This window comes from Patagioenas fasciata, chromosome 6 (genome assembly GCF_037038585.1).
Source record: "Patagioenas fasciata isolate bPatFas1 chromosome 6, bPatFas1.hap1, whole genome shotgun sequence".
NCBI classification, from domain to species: domain Eukaryota; kingdom Metazoa; phylum Chordata; class Aves; order Columbiformes; family Columbidae; genus Patagioenas; species Patagioenas fasciata.
In genome coordinates, this window is record NC_092525.1 from 38956846 (window position 1) to 38982422 (window position 25577).

Here is a 25577-nt window from a genome sequence, read left to right on the forward strand (position 1 = left end):
GGACAGGCAGATGTTATACAGTCTAATCTAGTAAATGTTCACATATGCTCTGCAAGGCCAATTTATTACTCCACGTATGGATTTGCTTTATGCAGTTTATATGATAAATTTCTTTCTTTAATCCCCACCACTCTTAATGCCTTTCACAAGTTTTAAAGGGAATATTATAAAAGTTTTGAGGGAGTATTTTCTGCATAATGTTCTGGTTCCTGGGTTCTGCAGCTGTCCTTTGGGCTGGGTTCCCAGTCCTGCTTACCTTGCTCACAGTAGTTCCATTGAAGTTCTCTGGCTACTTGTGCAAAGAAAGAGCGGGATTTGGCACAGAGCAAACCAATGACAAGAGTTCAGTAGGAGTAACACACGAAATCTTTCCAACAGAAAGAGAAATAACATCCAAAAGTAAGTGGCGCGTTTAATTTCGTTGTCATCAGTACTCTGTGTAGCTGTTTCAGCTCTGTTTTCTTTTTCTTTCAGTCCCACCATCAATCTCGGGCAGCGGTGACATGGTGACGGTGGTGGTGAATAATCTGGTGCGACTGGAGTGTGAAGCGAGGGGCATCCCCGCGCCTATTCTGACGTGGCTAAAAGACGGTAGCCCCGTTTCCAGCTTTAGCGACGGCCTGCAGGTACTGGGGTCACATCCTGCTGTCTGTACTGCTTCCTCTTGTGGCAAGAGACTTTTAAACTGGTGTCGTTTAATGGAACAGAGTAAACGAGAGGTTTTGGAATGGGACTATAGGGCCTTTTGCTCTAGGTTATTGGTGTGAGTTTAGCTCCAGTACTATGTGAAGTAAAAGATACTGATATATTGAAATAAGTTGGTCCTTTCAACTGATTACACACTAAGAGTTTGCGTCATCAAATTTTTCACTTCCTGGCAAGAAAAGGAAATTGGACCGTACTCTTATGCTGAAGAGATCTGTAGAGCTCAAGAATGTGTAGAATCTCATTCCATAAAATAGTAACTCAGAAAAAAAAACAAGACCCGTGATGTAAGGAGATATTTCTGACTTAAAAGAAGCTTTTTGAAAACTTAAAATTAAGATCTGGAAGAAAAGAGGGGCGATTTGTGTACTGTGGGGACAAATCCAGGCACAGAGAGAAGGTGTGACAGAATGTTTGAAGCTGGTAAGAGGGAGGAATATCCAAGGTCCTGCAAAGACTTACGAATGCCAGGGGTTCCCTACAGACTTGTGCGAAGTTGGACTTGGGTTTCTGCAGTTCTCGACTGAAAGAGAACAACAGGCTGCAGAGCAAAGTGCAGGGAACCAGGAGAAGGTGGGAAGCAGTGGCAAAACAAGTATTTCATTTTGAAATGAAACATAATAGTTCTCTCTGCTTGTGCTTTACTTTGAGGCATGTATCCTGAACATGTCGTGCTTCTATTGCAGGTTCTGTCAGGGGGCCGAGTCTTGGCCTTGACTAGCGCTCAGATCAGCGACACAGGAAAATACACTTGCGTTGCTGTGAATGCTGCAGGCGAGAGCCAAAGAGATATCGATCTCAGAGTTTATGGTGAGATTTTATGACAACTCTCTATTTTTTTTGGTCGTGAGAACTGTTCCTGGAGCTTTAATTAAACACACCATGGCCAAGACCTTCAGCAGCATTGGACATAAATGGTTCCAACCCTTAATGGAAGGAAAAGTGATGAGGAGGGGTGTTTGTGTATGTAAGTAAAAATAAAAAAACATATACGTGCACATGTATTAAAGTATGTATATATGTATGTTCTTCTGGGTATCCTTGAAGAACTGTAGCTGCAACAGTGAATTTATAAGTTTAATACATAAAGGCTCATTTTAAAATGGTAGCAGAAAATATGCATTTGTGTAAAAAAAAAATGTAGATCCCACAGGCAAAATATATGATTGGGGCCAGAGCTGAGTTGTGTTTATTGAACCAAAATGAGTCAAGGTGAGTTTATCATTCAGCTCTTGAGTTTCTGTGCTGTTTTTAAGCCTTACTCTGCCTGCCCAAATGGTGGTGACTTTTTTAGTCCTAACATTGACAGTGTATTGAGCCCAAGCAGTTAACTTTTTCTCTTTCCAGAAGTAGGAAATCTCTCTCTTGTACTTTGTCAGTTTTCCCTATTAAATCAGTAAGTTAATTCTGAAGTCGTCTTGCCTGAACTTCATCCTTCCTGCTGATGTATTGCAACTTGTATGAGCTTCATCCTGATATTCTGTAACTTGTGTAACATGAGTCTTCATATGGTGCTCTTAGAGATCATTAGTGGTGCGCAGGTATCAAGGAGCGTGACATGGGAGCAATGCCAGAGAATTTGACTTTAGAAAGTTTCAAGTTTCCCTGGACAGCTGAGTGGTTCTGTACACCAGTGAAATGAGGATGAACAACCATCTCCTGTTTGTTTTTGAAATCTTATGGTACCAGATTTGGAGAGAGGGGTTTGGAATTGAAGAACCTTTTGTGGTTTTACCTCTGTTTTCAGTAGGTCAGTGCAGAGAGAGGTGCCTTGGCTCTGCCAGGCTCCAGCATTACAGCAACCCCCAGCAGAAGGCTGGAAAATCTTCCAAGAGACATTAGATATCTGGATGTTTTCTAAGGTGAATAGGGACAGCTGGCCAGGTTTTGAGTTTGGCTTTCAGAGTTGACTTCCTTGCAAATGCAGGGTGGTTGGGCTATTCGTGACTCGAGTCACGGCTGCTTTTGCATGCGTAAGGGACAGTTCAGGCAGTTGGTACTGGTGGGGCAGGAACGCTCGAGGTTAACGTGGGCTGGCACGTTTTATGTTGAGCAAGGAATATCGATGTCCCTTTTGGAGTTTGAGGACAGGTATGTATGTATACATAACCACACAAGTGGCACAGATGTATTTAATACTTCTCTTTTATTTTCTGGAACCTCTGTCCATTTTAGCTAGATGAAAAGAATTAGTTAGAAGTGGTGTATGTTTAAAATTACGGCTGTATGAAGAGCTGGCCAGGGTTGAGCTCGGCTGCAGGGTCATCTTGAGGGAGGCTGTCCCAAAAAGTAACATTACTCTTAGGACTTGCCCCATATGAGTAATCAAATTAGGAAGTTACAGGAAGAAATAATTTGGAGAGCAGTTGGAGCTGAGATGGTTAAAAATGTGCAGTGCGCTGAGCCAGTATAGGAGCTGTAACAATCTGGGTAACATATAGTTACCATGAGCATAATTACATGAGTTTTCAACCTTGGTCCTTCAGAAACAAATGCTTTAGTGTCTGTCTCTCTCTGTTTCATGAACTGATTTTCCTTTTGAACTCATTTAAATTAATTTAGCTGAGAGGAAATGTAATCGGTGGAAAAGTATTTGGGAAAAAACTTTGCCTTCTTTAGTAATGGATCAGCTTCCATTTTTCAGTTCCATAGCACTTGTAAAGAATCTGGGCCTTTGTGAATTCTACAAAGCAAGTAAGATAAACAGATTTTTTTTCCAGTTACTGTATTTCTTATCCACAGAGACCAGACTTTTCCCTAAATTATTTCCAAACTGTGAAATCAGCTGCTCTGCTTAGTGCTTCCTGTGCAAGAAAAACAAAGCTTTATTGTTGATGTTATTTTTCAGGACATCTTGAGTACTGTATTGCTGGTTTACTGAGTACCACTTTGGGACCTTTTATAATCTCACATGTGCTAATTAATTCAGTATCTTTGTTCAGAGTGAAGCCCAGAATATTTCTCACAGACGGTCCCACTGCTTCCCTTGCCCTTACCCCCATGTTTTGTGCAATCAGACATACAGCTCTGGAGTCATGGATTGCAAAACTAAGAAGCAAAGGAAATGTGATAATAAAGGTTCTCATATTTGGCCCCAATCAACTTTTTTGGGGCAAACTGAGCAGTCTTAATACACAACAAGCAAAAAATTCCCCTGGCTACATGTAACTAATGTAAATCTTGCTGGGAGAGTTTTGATTTTGTAAATCTTTTAATTGCAGGTCTCACGTTGCATGAATGTCAAGAGTTTACAACGCACGTACTTTGGTTTTAAATGACAAGAAAGGCAAGGGAACCCCTATGACTTGATTTGAAGATTTAATGACATATATGCCACAAACACTTTCCCCATGGAAAATTGCTTACTTGCTGTATTCCAGCTTTTAGTTCTCAGTTGCTTTGTTTCTCTGACTGTGGAAACACAAATAACTTGAAAAATAGGGAAAAAATGTGTTTTCTTAAATATTGACATTCAAGAACACCTAATGGGCTTCAGTTTAAATATCCAAAAGCATTATTTTTTCTTCTACACAGAAAACTTTCAATCCAAAAGCTGATTCTGCTACCCTGTAATTTGGATGTAATCATGTAATAACGAGGTCATCACTGAAACTGTAGTAAAAATCTCAATATAGTGTTCACTGCCAACGATTGCAGTAATTAGCAAGCAGATACCGCACAAAACAGATAGATAATAAAGTAATTGTAGATTATGACTTGATGATGAAGTCATTAACCCATTCACTTGGCTGCAAGCGTATAAGTTCTCATTCTGTCTTCTGTATTTGGCCATCTCTGGACAAAATTCCTCTTAAAGCCAGAGCTGTCCTTAAAGCCAAGTATCCATCTTGGCACTGGCTGCAACAGGGTAAGACATTTTCAGCTTCTGGCTCTGATTATTATCTTGTGAGATAATAACTTGTCACCTCTTTTTCTTTTTAGCGGGAATGTACTTAACCATTCTTTATATACTGGTGATTTTCCTTTCTAGCTGTATTTCAAGTATTTTTCTGCTAGTCTTGGCTTATCTACGTGATTTCTCTGTAGCTGTTATCTCGCTAGCGTGTATCTTGTGTAGAGGATGTTCTGTAAGTAACAGAATTATTCTGATGCTTTTTGTGATATAAAGGGGACTTAATTTCTGTGACAGGAAGGTAGTGAATGCTTTTTTGTTGTTATTGTTGTTAAATGAAAACTGTTAACTCCACAATATGTTGACTCTGGGAAGTCTGCAATACCCAAAGGTCCCTTGTTTGGATTTATTGCTGTAGCTCCACCAAACATCATGGGAGAGGAACAGAACGTCTCTGTGCTCATGGGCCAAGCGCTGGAGCTGGTCTGCCAGAGCAACGCGATTCCCCCACCCCTGCTGACGTGGCTCAAGGATGGACGGCCCTTGCTGAAGAAACCAGGTCTTACCATCTCGGAAAATGGAAGCGTACTGAAGGTAAACTGGGTGGTTGTGCTCCGGTGGTGATGGCTTGGTGCGGAACAGACCCACCGTGAAGAAACCTGAGTGACCTCTCCCTGCAAATTTCATGTATAACTGTGTAAGAAGAAAAGGTTCTTTTTTTTTTGCCTTCCTAGATTGAAGGAGCTCAAGTACAGGACACTGGCCGTTACACTTGTGAGGCGACAAACCTCGCTGGAAAAACTGAAAAGAACTATAATGTCAATATTTGGGGTAAGGTTTCTTAAGCTTATTCCAGGAGCAGAGCTCAGAGTGAAATTCTGAAGTGAGATGCTAAAAGCCTCTGTGGTTCATAAACATTTAATTGCTGAGGTTCATGCAGAGAGTTGTTACTATGTTTGCTGTAGTTCAGCAGTCCAAGAAAGCACACACATTTTCCAAATCACTTTGGTTTGGTTCTAAATGAATACCAGCTACTTCATAGGCCTTTGTCAGGATGGGTTTGCATGCATGATAGTAGTTTAGAGCTATACCAAATCATGGCTTTGTACCCATAGCCCCTGTTTGTGCACTCCAATACCTTTTAAAGTAACCTACCAACCTTCCACTTTTTTAAATGCTGAAGCAAGAAAATTCTGAGAAATAAAAGCTGATATACCTGGTTTTGTTTGCTCTGCGAAGTTATCAGTGTGCAATTGTAAGAGTAGCCTCAGTAAAGTGTTTCTATGGCTAGGTGTTGAATGTGACTTAGTTTTATTTGAATAATTGATTTTGAATGCTTTTTCTGCATCATATTTTATCCCTGTATGCAAATTGAATTGTGCCTTTTTCTGCTATTACAAGTTAATTTCTTTGTTTGAAATCACAAGGCTAGAAATATCTGACAGGGTTTGTAAAGATAAAACTACAATTTTTAGTAGAATTCTGGTATTATTTATTAAAAAGAAACATTCCAGGTGTTTGAATTAGGAGATGGATATTGTAGTATCATACAAGACCATGAGATTTTCTCATGCTGAAGTGTATTTAGTCATTTACCGCACATGCCATCTTGATCTCTCCCTTAGACAGATCTGCAAGATCTGCTGTGTTGCAAAGGAAGGAGATGGATTTGTTCTTTTGTGCAGTGAGACCATTTCAGTAAGATTTTGAGAAAAGGGATAAGTGTTTGCTAGTTAGCAGCATTGATGGGATAAGCTTAATAGATAGCAAAAGCTGCCTGTGAAAGTCTCTGTGGATAAGTGCTTACATCCAGGGACCAAAAGTTCTGCTTGCCGTATTTTTAAGTTTTGAATCCAGGAAATGTGTCCTTCTGAGGACTGGTGTGATCCTGAAAGCCGACTCGGGCTCCAGGAACCAGCCCATGTGGTAATTGTAATGTTCTCCTGTGAGAATGGCACAAAAGTTTGGACTAGAAGCAGGACAAATAAAAGGTTGAAGGCAGTACCGTACAAATAAGCCCTTTGCAGTCAGCTGTTCTGAAACCGATCTGTCCAATTGCCACTAAATAGAGAGTTGCAAGTGTCAAAAGGGGAAGCTGTTCGCTGTCACATGCGTTAAAAATATGCTGGATAAGTTCACCAGTGAGATTTTGCTCACCATTTTCAGCCTATGTTACCCTCTGCTTTTTTTCAAGTGTTGCCTACCCTGTTTTCACCAGCAGAAAATGGTTCCGCTGTTTCAAGAAGGAAATCATCCCTTCCCTAGTGATTGAAATGAAGTTCTTTAGGACTTTGCAGATCAGGGTGCAAACAAAAGTCCCTTTTGTGTGTTTGACAGTCAGGGTGATGTTGAGCCGAGCTGAGCAATGGAAGGGCTGGGCTCCTTGGCGCTGGATGTGGCAGCCAGCGCATTGCTGCAGGAAAAATGCAAAGGAAAAACTTGGGCTGAGTTTAAAAACCACATCGACTAATGATGATAGCTGTGCATTTATGAGCCACGACTAAGGCAGGCTCTTAGAACTGGAGTCAGCTTACGTAATTCACAGAAATGGCTTGGTTCTGGGGAGTCCATTCCAGAGTCAGCCAGAAGCAGAGGTTGTGTGTGCCCTCGGCCTCCGGGGCTCAAGGACAGATGCAGCCACTTGCAAGGAGATTATTCCCTACCCAGGGTCTGGTCTGCGTTGCCAGTGAGGAAACACAATCTTTGTAATTGCTTCAGAGCATAACGGGACAAATTTGTGTGAGGGTCATTTGGGTCCTTCTGTTGGCTGATAATGTTTTGTTTCAAATGCTACAATAACTTGGCATTTCTTTTCAGTGTCACCAAGTATTTATGGCTCGGATGACATCTCTCAACTGACAGTAATTGAAGGCAGCTTGATAAGCCTGATCTGTGAGTCCAGTGGCATTCCACCACCCAGCCTCACCTGGGAAAAGAATGGTGAGTAGCTATCCTTTGTTTTATAAAGAAAATGTAATAATTTTGACCTACTAGTTTTTCTTTTTTCCTGTGAACATTTCCCATGGTGTGTGCTGAGCATTTCAAGGTATCTGAACAGTCCTGATACTGCGCAAAATGAACTGCAGTAGTAGATTATTCCCTTCTCTCCCACCTCTGCTTGGATTAGATGTCATTGTTTCGAAAGATGTGCTAGAGAAACACAGTGCAGAGATTCCAGAGCTGATTTGAGAACGGGAGGTTCATACAGATTAGTGAAGCACTTAACCCCTCTCAATGTGCTTATTTACTACAGTGCAGTGAGAAGGCATCAAGGCTTATTTGTGGATTGCAGCCGGCAGGACTGTGAGCGCTGTGAAGTCCCAAGCATCTCAACTGCATAAAATAGACGTATCCTGTGGGTTATTTTTAAATTTGCAGCTATGGCATGCTACCAAATAATAAAACCACATCTTGCTGCAGTAATTGCTTTTGGGTTTTGTTGAACCTTTCTCTCATCCCATCTTAATATTTAAGAGTACTCTGCACACCTTTTTGCTCTAGGGGTTAAAGTAACATTGACAAACACCTGCTTATGAATCAGTAGGCAAAAGCAGGTATTTTTAGGACAATCATTTAAACACAGGCACCGTTGAAGCCAGAACATTAGACAAAATAAGATACTGAACTCATCCAGTATAATAATTCTTGTGTCATTAATCATTCATACCTATTCACCTGTGTTTTTCTAGACAGTACAGTTCAGCGTGGTACGTGCCCACCTTAATTAGTTTTGGCTTGTGGAAAGAGCAGATTTTAATTACAAAACACTTTTCCTAATGCATACAATTTTCAGAGAAGATGAAGTTTATCAAGTTCTTTTTAAACCCAGTCTCTTGGAAGCCAAAAAGGCATTGTATGACGTTTTGTAAAGATGTACTGCAAGGCTAAAGTGTATACATTTCAATGGCAGAAAGGAAACTTGAACCTGTTGGAAAGCCTTGGAAGGCTGTTAGTAAGCAGTGCAATTTTGAATGTTACTTGGGAGCGAGATTTTTGATCACCTTTGATGTCTGGTGCGCTTGTTCATAGAGAGGATATTAAATGCACAAGTGGGAAAATGAAAATTCACCTTGTAAAAATTCTCAGTGTCAGGTGTATCCTTTCTGTCACAAAGTCTCACTGCGGTTTGTAAAAATGAAGAGAGTTGCCTAATCTGAGGTCTCCATAATTGAACATTCTGCTCAGAGAATATGATATTATTTTGCTGTCACAGTTCTGCTGAGGATTTGAGGGGCAGAAGTCTGTGCACGTGTGCCGTGCGATGCACAATACACAGATAGGCCGGCTGGGAAGACTAGATTGTATGTTTCTAAGCACTGGCTGTGCTGGGTGAGCAGATTCTATACTGGACAATGTGTCAGATTTTACAAAGTGTTGAATTTGCTGCTCAGTGGGACTGTCCAAGACTTTCTGGATGGATGTGAGTGTGGTAAGAGTTGTTGTGCTTTATCTCAGGTTGCTGTATGTCCTGAAGTCAGCAGTTAATACGGGAAGTCCTCAGAATCTGCTCACGTGAAGCTTCTTATCTCCCGGATGACTCTGATAGAGCGATTCTAAACTGGATAATTGTGCAGCTCAGTAGTTTTGAAATGAGCCAGGGAACTTCACACCCCCCGAGCAAGCTCATGAGCCCTTTCTGTGTTGTTATCTGAAAGAACGTCTCTTGCAGGCTCTCCACTCCTGGCCGACCTTTCGGGAAGGGTGCGGGTGTTATCTGGAGGCAGACAGCTGCAGATCTCAATTGCTGAAAGGTCGGATGCTGCTTCCTATGCTTGTATCGCTTCGAATGTAGCTGGAAATACAAAGAAAGAATACAGTTTGCAAGTATACAGTAAGTTACCATGAACGTTCCTGCTCATAGTTTACCAGTTCTGCAATAGTTATGTTTTGAAAGTGTTATCAGTACAGTGATGTGAAGCTGCAAGATTTTGTCCAGCTGTAAAACAACGTTAGGGTCCTCCAAGGAGAATCTGGAGTAAAATCTGGGTAATTAGGACCTGGAGCTCGACCAAGACGTTGCATATACCCGTTGAACTTAGATTTTCCAATCTTACTGCAAATTCTGTATTCAGTAAGGAATAAAAACAGGTATTATGCAACAATCCCATGAAAATCTTCAAAAATCCATAGGAATTGACAGAATTTGAGGCAGTCTTTGTATTTTATTTTCTCCTATTTGCATTTCAAAAATTTCCTGTAAGTTTCTTTTTTAAAAACGTTTTACTTTATGGGTTGCTGGGAGGTTATTTGTCTTTTCTTGGTCCTGTGGAAAATGCTGCAAATTGCGGAGTGCCCCGGACTGATTTCCCAGCTATGACCTGCAATAACTGTTCTGTTCAGAGCCAGGCGAAGATCCTGAAATGTAGCTTTCAGTTGATTTCTAAACCGTGTTTCTTTCACAGTTCGGCCAACTATATTAAACAGCGGTAGCCATCCATCAGAAGTTGTTGTCACCCAAGGTAATGCAGTTTCGTTGGAGTGCAAGGCCCAGGGCATTCCAGAACCAGGAATAACGTGGATGAAGGACGGCCGGACGCTGGTTGGTGGAGGGGACGTAGCGATACTTCATGACGGTCACCTTCTTCAACTGCAAAATGCACAAGTGTCAGACACCGGCCGCTATGTCTGTGTTGCTGCCAACGTGGCAGGGCTGTCTGACAGAAAATACGATTTAAACGTTCATGGTGAGTAGATGTAAACTGGGACAGGCATAACAGAAACAAATTAGACCTTTAAGTTCAGCCAAGGACATCCAAGAAATAGTTGTGAAGCGAAAAGTCACCGCCTGGATCTGCTGGAGGTTGTACATGGGGTGCTGTTCCAGTTGCAGATCAGTGATGCAGCTTCAGTTGCAGTGGTACAGTAGTCCAAATCCAATTTTATAGTTCCTGAGTATTTAAAAATCTTGCCTCCGTCCCTGTTGATATCAATCCACCCTCAGCCGCTCCGTCTCCTGAGAGGAGAAAACCAGATGTGATATAATTTTATATGATGTTGATGCGAGCGTAACGGTGGGCAATGTTCTGTTGTGGGGATAGAAATCAAGGTTGAACTGAGAACACCCTGCTAGTGGCCACAGCCAGGGGACAGTTACCTGGGGACAGCCAGTATCTTCACTACCCAGTTCTCAGGTTGTGCACAGCTGGAAGAATTTAGAGATGGTACCTCCAACTACAATTCATCTCCATAATTTGACTTGATGGTATTAATCAGAACATCACGTTACCTTACAGCCACTGTAATTATTTTGCATATGAATTTTTTTATACTTCATTGAACACTGAATATTTGTGTTTTACTGTGAAAGTAAAGCCAGGAATTCTCACTATTCAAAACAAGAGGCCAAAATTATTTACCAGTTTTATTTCTGTATTTTTTTTTTGTTTGGAATATTTGCTTTACTGTTATAGCAAATTTTGGGTAGTAAAAAGAACCTTTAAACCTCCTGAAGCTGCTCAGTGCTGGAAGATGTTTGTCAATTCTTGACCTCAGACTCTGTGTTCTAAACGATGAACTGCAGAACCACTTCCAAAGTGGAAATATTCTTATTCCTAGCAAAGAAAAGCTAAAAATAAATTTGTGGTAGTTATTTTAACAGCGGGCTGTTCTTGCCATTAAAAAAAGCATGTAATTTTGTCAGTGTTAGAATTTTCCCTGGTCTTTTATTAGACACTGAAAGTTAGAATTGTAATAGCATAGAATGGACAGAGCGATTATACCATAAGCTCTTATTTACTAGAGATCTTAAGCCATAAAATAAAGGTAATAAAACTGAATGAACGCAGTTACACAGTTGGCAATTGTCATTAATATATAGTATTAAGTGTCTCAGTTTTGTAGCTCTTCACCTACCAAACTTACCATAGCTTCTATGAGTTATTATTTGGATGACAACGTTTTGAGAATTAATTTTTATTTGTTTTGAAGTGTGGCTTTTCTTTACTCTCCTTCTGCAGTTCCCCCAAGTATTGCTGGTGACCTGCGGGTGCCTGAAAACATCAGCATCGTGGAGAAGAATCCTGTCTCTCTGGTTTGTGAAGCTTCAGGAATTCCCTTGCCAGCAATAACATGGCTCAAGAACGGGTGGCCTGTCACTTCAAACAACTCAGTGCGGATCCTCTCAGGTACAAAAGCTGTAGTTTGTTTGTTTGTTTTAAAAAAAGGGGGGGGGAAGGAGGTGAAGGGCCCTATGCGTCTCTCGTGCAGGTATTTCACATGGAAGAAGGGTTGATTTAATAATCTGTAAAGACAAGGAGAGACAAGAAACTCACTCAGTGCTAACTTTTCAGTAAATAGGCTCAGATTGCTGGAGTGCTGGGTGAAGAGCTAATGTGAACTCTGAAAGCTGTTGCCAAACTGTATGTGTGTGCACCGAAGGCCAGGTGACTGTTTGGTCTGTGACATGGAATAAGTCATAATTGTGCCTGTTAGTGTATGTTAGTCCAGTGCTTATTTCCAGAAATATGTCAGGTGGTAACATCTTGCTTTGTTGGTGCCGACACATATAATGCATTAGCTCTCTTATTAGATTAGTTTTCTCAGTCTCTTCCTCTTCATAGTTATTTTTACCCTTTAAAACCAACAAATCTTTGAGAGAATGAATACGTATGACAAGAAACAAAACACATCTTTCTTTTCTGTGTTCGTATATAAAACCAAAAGGAAACCTGTTCATGAGCCTTGGAAATTACTAATAGAATCACAGAACAGTTTGGATTGGAAAGGACCTTCCCAGCTCCCCCAGTGCCAGCCCTGCCATGAGCAGGGACATCTTCACCAGCTCAGGTTGCTCAGAGCCCCGTCCAGCCTGGCCTGGGATGTCTCCAGGGATGGGGCATCCACCACCTCTGGCCAACCTGGGCCAGGCTCTCACCCCCCTCACTGTAAAAAAATTATTCTAATTAATGCATGTAAATACTTTCTGGCCTTGGAGCTAATTGCATCTGATCTTCAGAATGTCATCTAATAAGAGCTGGAGTTAGAATACTTATGATAGGCATAGAAACTTCTGATAGGCAAGCAGAGAAACAGATCTGATTCATCAGGGGTCTGTTTTCAAACTGGAATAACCTACGAAGAACTAGTTCAGGAGCCTTTATTGTAACAGTAGTAATTGACAGTGGTGACTGAAATAGGGGGGGCTCAGTACCTGTTCCTGTAACCCATTGTCCTGCAAAGCCACTGGGAGGTGAGAGTACTTGAGTGGCAGCTGCAGGGACATTAAAGCTTTGTGTTTCCATCAGGGAACTGAGTTAGCAGCCCTTGAGATCGCAAATGGAAAATGCGTACTAAGCAGGCAGTATGTTGTGTGTTGGCTTCTTGTGTCTGGAGATCAGCTGTGTGCAATGCATGAAATTAATTGTCTGCTTACAACTGAGATGTACAGAAGACAACTGAGATTTTCTTTGATCTTGGATTTGCCGCTCACAGTTAGAAATCTCCTGAAAATAAGTTTTGATGAAGTTTCTAATGCTCTGACATAGCCACCGTGGACAGCCAAGCCATTCTACAGCATGAACACAAGCAGGCTGTCGGACAAGTAAAGGAACTGGAAGGTGATTAGAAGCTTAGCTAAGATGGGATTTGAAGATGGAGTCTTTCAGGATTGTTTTAAGCAGCGTAGCTTTCAACATCTAGTAGTCCCATCTTTCATTTCCCCATTTGTACGTATGGCATGTGGAAAAAGGAGTGGGTGTCTGATTATTATCCAGTGTAAATCTGACTGAGTTGGTATGCATTCCTTTTTGTGCAAAGTTGCCATCAACAAAAATAATTTCTTCTGGGCTTGTTTCTTTTCTATCTGTTGATTTCTACACCCACACTAATATCACCACCCGGATTGCAGAGTCAGGAAGGGTGAGAGACAAAAAGCTGTTTATTGTCTCTGGATGTTAGCTGCAGTGGGAGTGGGGAACAGGCCAGAACTCCGTGCTTTGTTTTTCAGCAAACTTGGTGCTTTCGTGCAGTTCTTTAGACAACTGCATGTTGTGGTAGTGAACTGTGACCAACATGGCATTTGGAACTTTGTGCTTGTGCATCTGTTAAAAAGAAAACACCAACAAAAAACAGCAGCAAGAACAACAACAAAATCCCCCTCTTCAACTAATCTATGAGGTAAAATACTTTGCCAAAGTAAGTTTTTGGTTCTGTTGATTGAAAACATACTTGGCATTGCAGATGATTTAAATGTGTGGACACACTACTGGCAACTTTTAGTCTGTTAATTCAGATCCTACGGATACTTTAGGCAAAAAAAAAAGGGGAAAAAAGAAATATATACTCTACCACATCTGCTTTCCTGGCAGACCGTGCGTTATGCTTTAGGAAGGAGAAAAACTTGTATTAAGTTTTAGCTAAATGTAGAAAACCATATCCTGGCTCAGTGCTGGAGCTGTGAGGGTGCTATGGTGTGTGATGCCACAGAACATTGCAGTCTCCTGCAGGCACATATCAGCTTCATTTTGCGTCTTCTATGGCTTTGCTTGGTGTGCGGATGGGAGGAAGGAGCAGGGTGACGTGAGTTGGGAAGAACGGAACCTTCCTCACCACGCTCCCTCCAGGTAGGAATCCTTGGGCAGAGGAACATCCAGCAAGCAGTTTCTTCCTTCAAATGTGGAAAAGACTCAAGAATGGTCACCACTTTTGTTTTCATACTTCAGTGCTCACTGATGGTGGTTTTGCTGTTCTTTTGCCAAAAGGGAAGCAAAAAGAAGTTGCTCTGCTTATGGCATAGCGACAATATTTTTGGTCCTTTAGTCAACCATATTTGCCAATCTTCTTCCTTTTTGCCCATGCAAATGTGTTCTGACAACTGCTCTGCTGTAGCGTTATGAGAAATACCCTACATGTAAACCAGTACTGTTATTATTATTGATGGCATAATTAATACAAATGCTAGGAGAGAGAAGTGGAATTTTATTCCTGATCTGTACACGTGCAAATATCTTTATGAAGGGTTTGTATATATTAATAAAAATAAACTTATTTTTATGTGTATACCCCCCCTCCAACTCCAAGAAGGCTTTATTATTTTTCATGGATAGTCATCTAGATTTTCAGTATAGCAAAGAACTGATGTGAACAAAAATCTTGCTGGCTGAAACACTGTATTCTCTCAACATTTCCTGCTTGGAAGTATGTGCACAAATCCTGCTTATTGCAGACAGCGCTCCTGCCGCATGCCAAGTGTCTGTGCTGAGCAGTGAGTTAATTCCATGTGTGTCGTACCCCTGCGGGTCGTTTGAGTGACCTGTGTGGAGTAGGTTTGATTTTCTCTGCACAAACTCTACACATGTGTCTTGAAGTTGTCAGGGATTGTGCCAGTTTGTCTCTGACTCCCACCAGAAATTCTCAGGAAACATCTGAGTGCCTCAAAGTTCAATTAAATGTAATTTCTGGAGGGACAAATGGGGATATGTCAGGGTAGTTTGGAAGTTACTGGCTCAAAGAATATTGTCAATATTCAGCACAGATCTGAAAGCGCTGAGGAGCTGACGACCTGAGCAGATGAACAGAAATGGTGGGAATAGGAGCAAAGTCAGTCACTTCTCTTACTGTTTGTTGAGCAACTTGAAGCACATTAAAAAACAGGCCACATTTAAAAGATGTACAGCTGTAAATTTAACCAAAACATTAAAAAATGAAGAGTTAGCACAGATGATTTGACTCTAACGATGGTACGTGGTCTGGGTTTCTCCGCAGGGGGCCGGACGCTGCGTCTGACGCACACGAGCGTGGCAGACGAAGGTCGGTACACTTGTGTGGTGACCAGCGCTGCCGGAGAGGCCAGCAAGGATTTTGACCTTTCCGTTCTAGGTAAGTACGTGATAAATTAGTTACAGCAGAAGATAAAGGGGTCTACTGTATACTTTGCTGGTATTTTCAAAAGTATTATGCCAAAACGTTGTCTTCATGGAAAAAAAAAAGTACATTTGGTAACATGGTCAGAAAAGTCAGGTTTTAAAAAGAGGGTACTTCTAAATGTGAGCTTGCTCTTTGTTTAGTTTTTAAAGTTAAGATTATTCAGGCATTACTTGGAATAACTGGCAGCTGCTTCTGTTCTGTGGTTGGTTTGTTTCTCTTGTGAAAAGGAGCTGTGTCAGTGGAACTGGCTTCAGGGAGCTGGTTATTGCAGGTGGACAGAAGTCTGGGGGATGCTGATGGCTGGGCTCCCATCCTCTCCTGTTTCTTGTTGCTCAGAGCTTCATCCTCCCTTGGCTGTGATGAACAAGGTGATTCAGTTTATAGGTGATCTGGAAAGGTGGGGTTTTTGTCTTTTCCCGCTCAGGTTTGTTTTCAGACAGACCAGTTCCCTGCTGGTTCACCACAAGGCACAAAGATGCCAATATTGGTGAAAGAACAGAGACAAGAGTGAGTGGTCAGGGAAATAGTGCTCTTTCTTTTGGCACCAGCCAGAATTTAAGCTGGTTTAAGTAAGAAAAAAACTACGGCCCCAGGAAACTATAGGATATCATACAAACTTGTTGCATCTAAAGTTCAAATGCAGAAAGGTGCAACCCCATGTAACAATACTCATGAATTAAAAGCAGCATCATTGTGCAGCAATAGGTATCATATGTGTAGCTGAGTGGCATCACAGTAATAATCTGTCACAACAAAAGATGTGAAGGTAAAGCCAAGACCAAAAGAGAAATCAACGATTGAGCTGGAATTGGTTTTGCAAAACAGAGATCTCTGATCCAGCGGAAACCTTTGGTCAGTAGAGGGTTTGATATTGTGAAGCATATAAACCAGGTGCGGCAGTGGGGCATCGTGCTAATGTTTTTACACAAGGACTGGTACAGCAGACTCTTTAGGTGGCTATTTGGAACCCTTAAGATGTAATTTCATCACATTACTTAGATTTTTTTAAATGGTATTTTCCCCAGAAAATAGTGCTTTTTGGTTTAGTAACCATTTGTTATTTTTATCAATAATTACCAGGCCTGATGCAGGTTGTCTTATAGCATTATTGCGCAGAATTTTCCTGTAAGTTCCTTTTCTCGAAGGCACGGAGCGCTCTCCGCTTCCCTCGCCTTCCGCTGACTTAGGCACATTGAGCCTGGAAATGATCACTCGCATTCGTGTCAGTTCGTGTTTAGTTGATGAGCTCATGGAAGTGTCAGGCTGGCAGGATGGAAGAGCAGGATAAACACTGAAAAGCGTTCATTGTTCTACTGTTTTCTTTGGAGGGTTTTAGTTGCAGGGTGTTCATGAGGGTTCTGGAAATCTCTGCGTCGGCTTTGTTTGCCTTGACGAAAAAAGCTCAGTGAAGCTGATTTCAAGTGGGCTAAGTGGAAAATTCCATTGTTCAGTCTTCTCTTCCCTCCCCCCAGTAATTTTGTTGTCTTTTTAGAGGAAAGTTACTGGAATGTGACCTGATAGCAACATGGAATATTCACTGGCTCCCTGTAAATAGGAACTGTACAGAGACAGGTGGTACAACAGGCGAGCCAGTTTGCATGGGGAGCATGGTGTAATAAGCACAGTATTTATATATTTGAAAAACGTTTGGTGTGGCTTTGTCATATTTCTGAAATGAATATGTGTTGACATCTGACTGTATTATTTTGAGGCCAAAGCGCTGAGTTGCTCTGTTTGTTTATGAATCGTAACTTTTGGCCTGACTTAAAAGTCCAGAACCTTCTGATTTTAGGTTGTGTTTTCCCCTAAATCCTTCACTAGTTGTTGTGTCTTTTTCCCATCCCATTTGGACACTAGAACCGATACAAAAGCCTGGTTAGTGCTGCTTGTGCAGTCGCAGCAGGGAATTTGCTCATCAGAAGCTGGTGAGCGTGTCAGGACATGCCATGTTCCACTAACCCACATCACACCGTCTCTCCTGCTCACAGGCCAACTTTTAGCCACACTTTGCCGTTCCAGTCAAAGGAGATGCAAACCTCTTTGAATTTAGTTCTTCACTCTAGTTTGTACCATTCATTAGCATCAAAACTCTAGCGTAACATTATTTTTCTCTGTTGATAATGAATTCTGCATGTTAGTGCAATTCTTATTTTTATTGACATTTTTATTACAAAGCTTTCCAGAACTACTTGGAGATTGAGCTTGCTTGCTTAAAAATAAAGGCCTCTTTTTCAACCTGTGATACTTTGGTTTGTAGTGCCATTTTCATTTGGCCTGAAGCTACAAATGCCTCAGCTTTGAAAGAAATAGCTCTTCACCACAGCTCCTCACCAACACATTAATAATCTGGCCTCCCTTATCCAACAGTCTGTGACGTCCTGTTGACCAAGATTGTTTGGAAACAAGTTACCAAGTGGTCAGGCGTACACTAAGAGTTTCCTTGAGTTAGCTATTTGGGGGGTGGGTAGGTATTTTAAGGGGACGGTCTTGTCTTCTGTTTCCCAAGAGAAACATAGTTTGTACCATAGCAAGATGCCTTTAGACCTATATAGTTTGTTCATCTGCCTGTACAGAATTAGCTGTATTTGCATAAAATACATGTATGCCTTTACACAGCATCCACTTGTTGGTAAGCTGTTGCATTGCTTTTGAGTGTACTGTTAAGGAAAAAACCCTATGTGGTACGTGAATAGACAAGCTGACTTAAAATAGTTCTGTCCCTGGAGTACTAGATAGATACTTTCAATTACTGCTGGAAAAAAAAAAGCAACTCTAACTTAAGCACATGGTTTTGAACAAATAAATCACTTACTGCTTAATATGGGAGATAAAAGTGTATACAAACTTATAATACCTGTTGGTGCATAAAACCAAACACGGCCCCACAAACAACTTGCTCATCACCGTTGCCCTACTGACCCCGCACCAAAATCCTGCCCTACAGACCATACTCGTCCTCAGCATCCTGTGTAGCTCTGGAGCTCTGCAGATGAAGTGAGATGAGTATTGCTGAGCACTTGTGTGCTTAAGGGTGTGGAACAGAGGGTTATATGTGTGGTACAGGCAGGTTGGCTCTGTGCTGCCTCAACTCTGGACCAGGTCCTGGTAAATCTGAGCTGTTCGTAGATGGATGTGCTTCAGGGAAGCATATGCTGAGATATAACCTGGGTGCACCTTTATTGTATTTAAACTGGTTGTAAGTAATGCTCACTGATGTCATTGTCTCTTTGCAGTGCCTCCAGAGATTGTGGGTGAAAATAAATTGGAAGATGTGAAAGTGAAAGAGAAGCACAGAGTTACCCTAACGTGTGAAGTGATAGGTAAAAGTGTACAATATTATGATATCTGCTGATTGAACCCCATGGTTTCCATCATAGTTGGTTCTGAGCAGCTTGTTTTTAATGGTATTTTCAGTTCAGTGGAATTTTTACATTTCAGAATCAATCGCAGTGCTTGTAGCAGGACTAAGCACTCCTTCTTATAAAGGTTGTGTGAAATACAACCAAGAGGGTAGTTGTAATATTTCTTCTCTAAAGACCTATGGAGTTTAGGAGGAGGTGTTTAGTATTTCGCGAGTTTCAAAGACTTTAGAATATGTATTCCAAAATATCTTCCGAAAGGATGTGTTTTAAAAAGGCATCTGAAACTGTGTTTTTCTGCTTTCCAGAAATTTTGTCATATCCTAGAGGCTATGCAGCTACTAATATTTGCAATTTTCTTTATTAAGGGAACCCTGTACCACAGATCACCTGGGTAAAGGATGGGCAACCTCTAGCTGAGGATGAAGATCACAAGCGTCTGTCCAGCGGCCGTTTCCTGCAAATCACCAATGCCCAAGTCACTGACACAGGGAGATACACGTGTATTGCATCCAACACAGCTGGAGATAAGAGCAAAAGTTACAGTCTTAATGTACTTGGTAAGACAGCTGGGCTGGCTCTTGCAGAGAAAATATTCATCTTGGGGGGAAAAAACAGATAATCACATTGGAATTTTGTAGTACTTGAATTGCAGCAATACTTAACTTGCCTGGCTACGATTAAAATTTCATAGCTTAGTAGCTGATAAATAATAGTAGTTCAATAGAAACAGCAGTTCTGCACTTTAGACAATATAGAGCGATAAAATGTGAAGCTATAACAGGACGTTGTAGGGAATGAGAAGGGCAATACTTCGGCTTATTGTGATTCAGGGAAGTATCTGAAGAGCCCTTCAGATTGTGATCTCTTCAGAAAAGCCGAAACCATCTGCAGTTGGCTTTTGTCGTGATGGTTATTGCGTAACCCAACACAAACAATGATGAGTTTGTTTTCCACATCTTGGGCTCATCCCTCCTACCTCTCTGCTGCTCGTGGGATCATGGAGCGGTGGCTCTGCCAGCTACTGTCCCAGATGTGGTGGTGGCTTCCTGCTGACCTGGTGTGGACACCGGTGCAATGGGGTGGGTTACACCAACACTGGCTGGCTGTTGTCTTTAGGCCAAAACGTAAAGCTGGATTAATGTTGTCTGGTAGGAATGGCTCTCAGCTGTTCAAGGCTGCAACCAGATTCCTAGACGGAACAGGGAACATAAAATTGGCTTTTTATAGAGGTCCTTCCTCTGGTTAATGGTTTTGTTGTTCCCAGTGTCTCCAACCATCGTGGGTGCAGACAGCCATGGAAACGCAGAAGATGTCACTGTTATCCTCAACAGCCCAACATCGCTGGTTTGTGAGGCCTACTCCTACCCCCCAGCTACAATCACCTGGCTGAAAGATGGTAATCCTTTAGAATCAAACAGAAATATCCACATTTTACCAGGTAATTTTTTAATTGTCATTGAGAAATAACATAACACACTATTCTGTTATTGTTTAGTTTCCTGTTACAGATTTTCTTGAAAAATCAAAGGATATGTTTCTATTCAGTGCAATATTTGTACTTTCATAGCATTTTCTATTCCAATATTTTTAAGTGCCACACAATTAACTGATGATTTACTTGTATTTTATTTGTATGCAGGTATTTATCCTTTTTTTTTCTGTAAAGCTAAATGGTGGCAAACAAGTTCATCGGAGCAATGTAATGAATGTATAATGAATGAATAATGAATGCAAATAACTTGAAATCAAGTATGGAAATTAAATGGAGAGGGCTGTAAGCAACAACAGTAGTAAGGAGAGCGAGGTGGCGTTTTTCTAGGTCATTAGTAGACTGTCATTTTTAATTTGTGGAGTAACTCTTCCCTAGCACATCTATGGAGGCAGAAAACAGGAACAAGCTTCACTGATACCACTGAAGTAATGTAGGTGAACAAGTACTTTAGTATTGCTAACTGCAGGCATTCGGAGGAGGAACGAGTCGATATTGATAACAAGGAATTTAATTACTACATGGGGGGACAATTTCTGGGAAAGCAGTCTGAAAAGAGCTGCAGCCAAATTAATCAGTGCCTCAGGTCTGAGAACACAGATGATATAAGTCATAAATAAACCAGGTACTATGGGAAGGAAACGGATGCTGAATAGAATCTGCTCGGTCAGTGCTTCCTTTCCCTTTCTCTGTGGATGAAGTGCAGAACCGTAAATCACTTCTTCCTATATAAATATCTTAAAGAAATTTCTGGTACAGAACTATGTTAACCGGATTCTTTTCCAAGAATCCATAAGCAACAGGAGTTGGGATCCAAAGCACTCCTGCAAATTATGCACTCATTTATTCCACAGTGTACATGGTGGTGAGCAGTCACTTTTTCATGCTCATCTAAACGTAGAATTTGAACCGAAGGATTGAAAATATGCTGCAGAAACGATTTAAATAATTGGGAAGCAAGTGTATGACATGGATGCTACTAACGAATGATGTCTTTTGGCAGGTGGTCGAACCCTGCAGATTCTAAACGCACAGGAGGGCAACGCTGGAAGATACACCTGTATAGCCACAAATGAGGCGGGAGAAGCTCTGAAACACTATGAAGTGATAGTCTACAGTATGGAAATAGTTACAGCTTTTTTTTTCAATTTCTTTTTTGTCTTCTTCCTTTTTTTCCCCCCCTTTGCACTGTTACTTATCCTGGTGCATACACAGACTTCTGTTAGTAACTTTGCTTAGCAAACATCTACTTTAGCTCCTGTCATTGCTTGAGGAGAGACACTAGAAAAGTTTGCTGTTGTATCCTTCACAAATGCTGCGGTTGGTCTGAAAATCTTGCAGCACCCAGGGGAAGACATTTAAGAAATGTTGAACCCTAATTTCTTCTGAAATGCTCTTTTGGTAATGATTTTTGATCAGAGGAGTGCATCACAATGGGAGACATGAGCAGAGAATCTTGTGAGCACAGAAACTATTTTAGGAAAAAAAGGGGGGAGAGGACCTGTAACATCTTGAGTAAGGTAAAACAGGAGGATACTATTTTTGTATCCTTCCAGAAAATACTGTATGCAGAAAAGCTTTCCTGTTTGGAGCTTTGTGGCAGCACATTGTCCTTTGAGCATCTGTGCCTCATACGCGATTTTAGTGCTCAAACTCTTCATTATGGGCTCAGTCAAGCATGATTTTTAATCTTTTTTTTATTATTATTTATTTCCTAGTCTGAATTGGAGTTTGGTTTGCTCCCCTCCAGTAACCGTGCTGTTATTTTAATTGCACTAAGTTCCTAATAAGGCCCCATTAGTTTGAGAATAATGAGAAGATGACAAAAGAGTTCATTATTGAAGGGTGCCTATGTAGCAACATAAGGCCTCCTCCACCCCCAAATGCCATTGCAACTGTAGGCATTAGGGAGATTTTAGAATTTCCCATTGAAAAAAAACTATGGAAAATGCTTTGCAAGCATTTAAAATAATTTAAAAGACACTATGAGAGCAGGGTAGGGGGTAGCATAAGAATTTTGAAATGTTCTTGTTTTCATTCTGATTCAGAAGGAAACAAGATTTTGTAACACTGGGATTTCACTGGCATGGAAATGTTGAGTTTTGACCAGCTACTCTGAGTGCAGACTTCAGTTCAAACATACGTTTCTGAGAATATTAGTTCCCATTAAAATGCTTTTTGATGACTGCAGTACACTGAACTTTATCGAATTTAAGCCAAACACATCATAAAGTGCTATAGTTGGGTAAGGCTGTAGGCATGTCTAAAACTGTTAAACACAGTTTTATGTGTTTTTACATATAATACATGTGCTAAAAATAGTTTAAAGTACATATATATACATAAAAACATTAAAATTCAGCCGTGGGGAAGAGGCAGATTATAGGGGGAACACACTTACTTTCCTTGAGGTTATCATCCAGGTTTTCCCTTTGTCCAGTTAATTTTGAAATGCAGTGTAAGACAGGTTACGAGGGTCCGCCTCCCTTTGTTTTTTGCAGTTCCACCCACCATTAACAAAGGGGATATCTCAGGGACAGGTCTCTCCCCTAAAGAAGTGAAGATCAAAGTAAACCACAGCCTTACCCTGGAGTGTGAAGCTCACGCCATTCCTGCTGCTGCCATCAGCTGGTACAAGGATGGACAGGCCAGTCACAAACTTAATTCTTTCTAATGGGTGGATTTAGTACAGAAACAACTGCATGTTCGTGATCACTATGAATCACAGAATCATTTTGGTTGGAGAGATGCCCAAGGTCCAACTGTTAACCCACCCCTGGCACTGCCCCATGTCCCTGAGAACCTCATCTCTGTCCAACCCTCCAGGGATGGTGACTCCACCACTGCTCTGGGCAGCCTGTTCCAATGTTTAATAATCCTTTCTGGAAAAAAATTGTTCCCAAGATCCAACCTCAACCTCCCCTGGGGCAACTTGAGGCCGTTTCCTCTGCTCCTGGCGCTTGTTCCTGGGGAGCAGAGCCCGACCCCCCCTGGCTCCAAGCTCCTTTCAGGCAGTTCAGAGATCAGAAGGTCTCCCCTCAGCTCCTGTTCTCCAGCTGAACCCCCCAGGTCCCTCAGCCGCTTCCATCACACTTGTGCTCCAGCCAGACCCCCCCCCAAATTGACACCCCTGCTTTTATGCGTGCTTGGCAGTGCCACTGAGACATCAGTGCTGGATTTCCCAGGGCCCACCGCTGGCCTGGGCTTTATGGGAAGAGCCCCATCTGGAAGTAGCATCCCATGGTGTGGCTACATGTCCCTTTGCCATTGTGTAACGTCCCCAAGGGCCCTGTCACATTGAAATGGCCTCGTGCTTGTTTGCTCTAAGTGCTACCCTTGCAGAAGCTGTGGAAAGCCTCCCGCTTGGTTCTGACAAAGCTTACAGAGCCACAAAAGCATCTGGATCCTCTGCGAGGGGGATGAGGCATGGTTCCTGCTACATGCTCTCTTCACAACAACGTCATTCTGGAGGAGAAGCAGCACCTCCTGGGTGTACTGATTGTGTAGCCAATGAAAAGTGATGTTACGGAGAGGTCCCCAAAGAGAGACAGTGGCTGTCAGCAGCTTGCTGCTGCTGGCAGAGCAATTCATCCACCCAGCAGGTTTTTCTTAGCTTGCCTCTGGGCAAATGACTTTCACTCACATCCATGGACTAAATTCATCGTCCCCTGCAGGCCCAGAGTTCTGTTGTGTCTGCCCAGTGTGTTCCATTTTCATTATTGAGAGATACAGGTTGTATTCCTGTAGTGTCTACTGTTGTGTGTAATGTAGGTTCTACAGGTCGTAACATTTCATCAGGGAAGGTTCAGATTGGATATTAGGAAACATTCCTTCCCGAAAGGGCTGTTGTGCATTGGAACAACTGCCCAGGGCAGTGGTGGAGTCACCATCCCTGGAGGGGTTTAAAAGGCATATAGACGAGGTTCTTAGGGACATGTTTTAGTGCTAGAGTTAGGTTATGGTTGGACTCGATGATCCTAATGGTCTCTTCCAACCAAAATGATTCTGTGATTCTGTCTAATCCTGTGTATTTCTGCGGTGCTGCTGCATCCATTTTATGTTCACGCTGTGACCTTGTCAGGCAGCAGATCCTAGTGGTTGTGTGGCTGTAGGATGAGTTAGGTTGAGTTGTTCACCTCAGAGTAAACTGATAGTTTTACATGTGTAGGTTGGCCAGTGAGCTCAGGGGTGGAATCAGCCTAATTTAATCATATGTCATGAGAGCCTTTTTCTGATGGGGATGGCATTGTTCCTTTCTCCATCAATGTGAGCTGGGCTTAGGAGTGATGTAAAACGACCAGCTACCAAGATCAGAAAGGTGAAGACACAGAGTTTCTGACAACCATGAAAAGAAAACTGTCTCTGGGAACTTGAAACTTACTCAGGGAGGCAAAGCTTTTGGTTTGAGGGAAAGGAGGAACAGGTTAGTGGTATCAAAGCAGAGGAAATACCAAAGCCAAAATATGCTCCTACTCCCAGTATGATGCCTTAGGAAGGGTTTTGAAACAACCTGAGTTTGACCAAAAGAGACATGGCATCATACTATCTCCACAAAATGGCTATTTCTAGTGTATGTCTTGCCATGTATTAATTTACATGTAAAATGACATTACAGCCACTGAAACCAGACGATCATGTTGTTATCCAAGCTAGTGGCCGTACCCTGCAGATTAAGGAGGCTCAAGTGTCGGACACGGGTCGTTACACTTGTCTGGCATCTAACATTGCTGGAGAGGATGAAATGGAATTTGATGTAAATATACAAGGTAATCAGAGTTCTGATAATAAAATTCTGCTGGTAGCCTCCTTTTCTAATGTTCTGAGATGCTGGAATTCTTTATAATATTGTATTTTTTCCACCTACTTGGTTTAATCCAATGCTTTTGTGTTTTGTGTGACTTTCGTTTGATATATATTTTGCTAATCTTAAAGACATACAGTATTTTATTATTCTTTCTTTCGCATTTTGTGACATATGCAGTGTTCCTGAAATCAGTGGAATGACTTAGTAACTTTGATCTTCCTCTAAACTACATGAGAAAGTTTTAATTTAGCTTAAAGTAAGACATCATGTTGTATTTCTCTGTATGGAGTAGTACGTAGAGGGCTGAGACAGAAGCATCGTGTTGGCCTACACACTGTTTGTAAATACAAGAAAACAATCATTAGTCATTTCTGAAAATTTAGATAAAATTAGAACTTGAGTGAAACCAGATACCTTACTATTTAAGTATTATTGTTGATTAATACCCTCTGTGTTTTGTCATCAGGTCTTCTGCTGTTGTTTATTAGTCTTCAGAAAATA

The 25577-nt window shown here is 41.5% G+C and overlaps 1 protein-coding gene across 1 annotated transcript in view; it reads left to right on the forward strand.

Annotated features, from left to right (window-relative positions):
- HMCN1 (hemicentin 1) overlaps positions 1–25577 on the forward strand; it is a 186131-nt gene that overhangs the window by 107215 nt on the left and 53339 nt on the right. Inside the window, exons 39-53 of the mRNA XM_065841673.2 lie at positions 475–626; positions 1392–1515; positions 4977–5152; positions 5293–5389; positions 7376–7498; positions 9228–9389; positions 9961–10242; positions 11515–11682; positions 15260–15373; positions 18655–18741; positions 19149–19340; positions 20048–20221; positions 21276–21389; positions 22774–22919; positions 24888–25038. Of these exons, the coding sequence (XP_065697745.2) occupies positions 475–626; positions 1392–1515; positions 4977–5152; positions 5293–5389; positions 7376–7498; positions 9228–9389; positions 9961–10242; positions 11515–11682; positions 15260–15373; positions 18655–18741; positions 19149–19340; positions 20048–20221; positions 21276–21389; positions 22774–22919; positions 24888–25038 (2262 nt within the window). The remainder of the gene's footprint in view (positions 1–474; positions 627–1391; positions 1516–4976; positions 5153–5292; positions 5390–7375; positions 7499–9227; positions 9390–9960; positions 10243–11514; positions 11683–15259; positions 15374–18654; positions 18742–19148; positions 19341–20047; positions 20222–21275; positions 21390–22773; positions 22920–24887; positions 25039–25577) is intronic.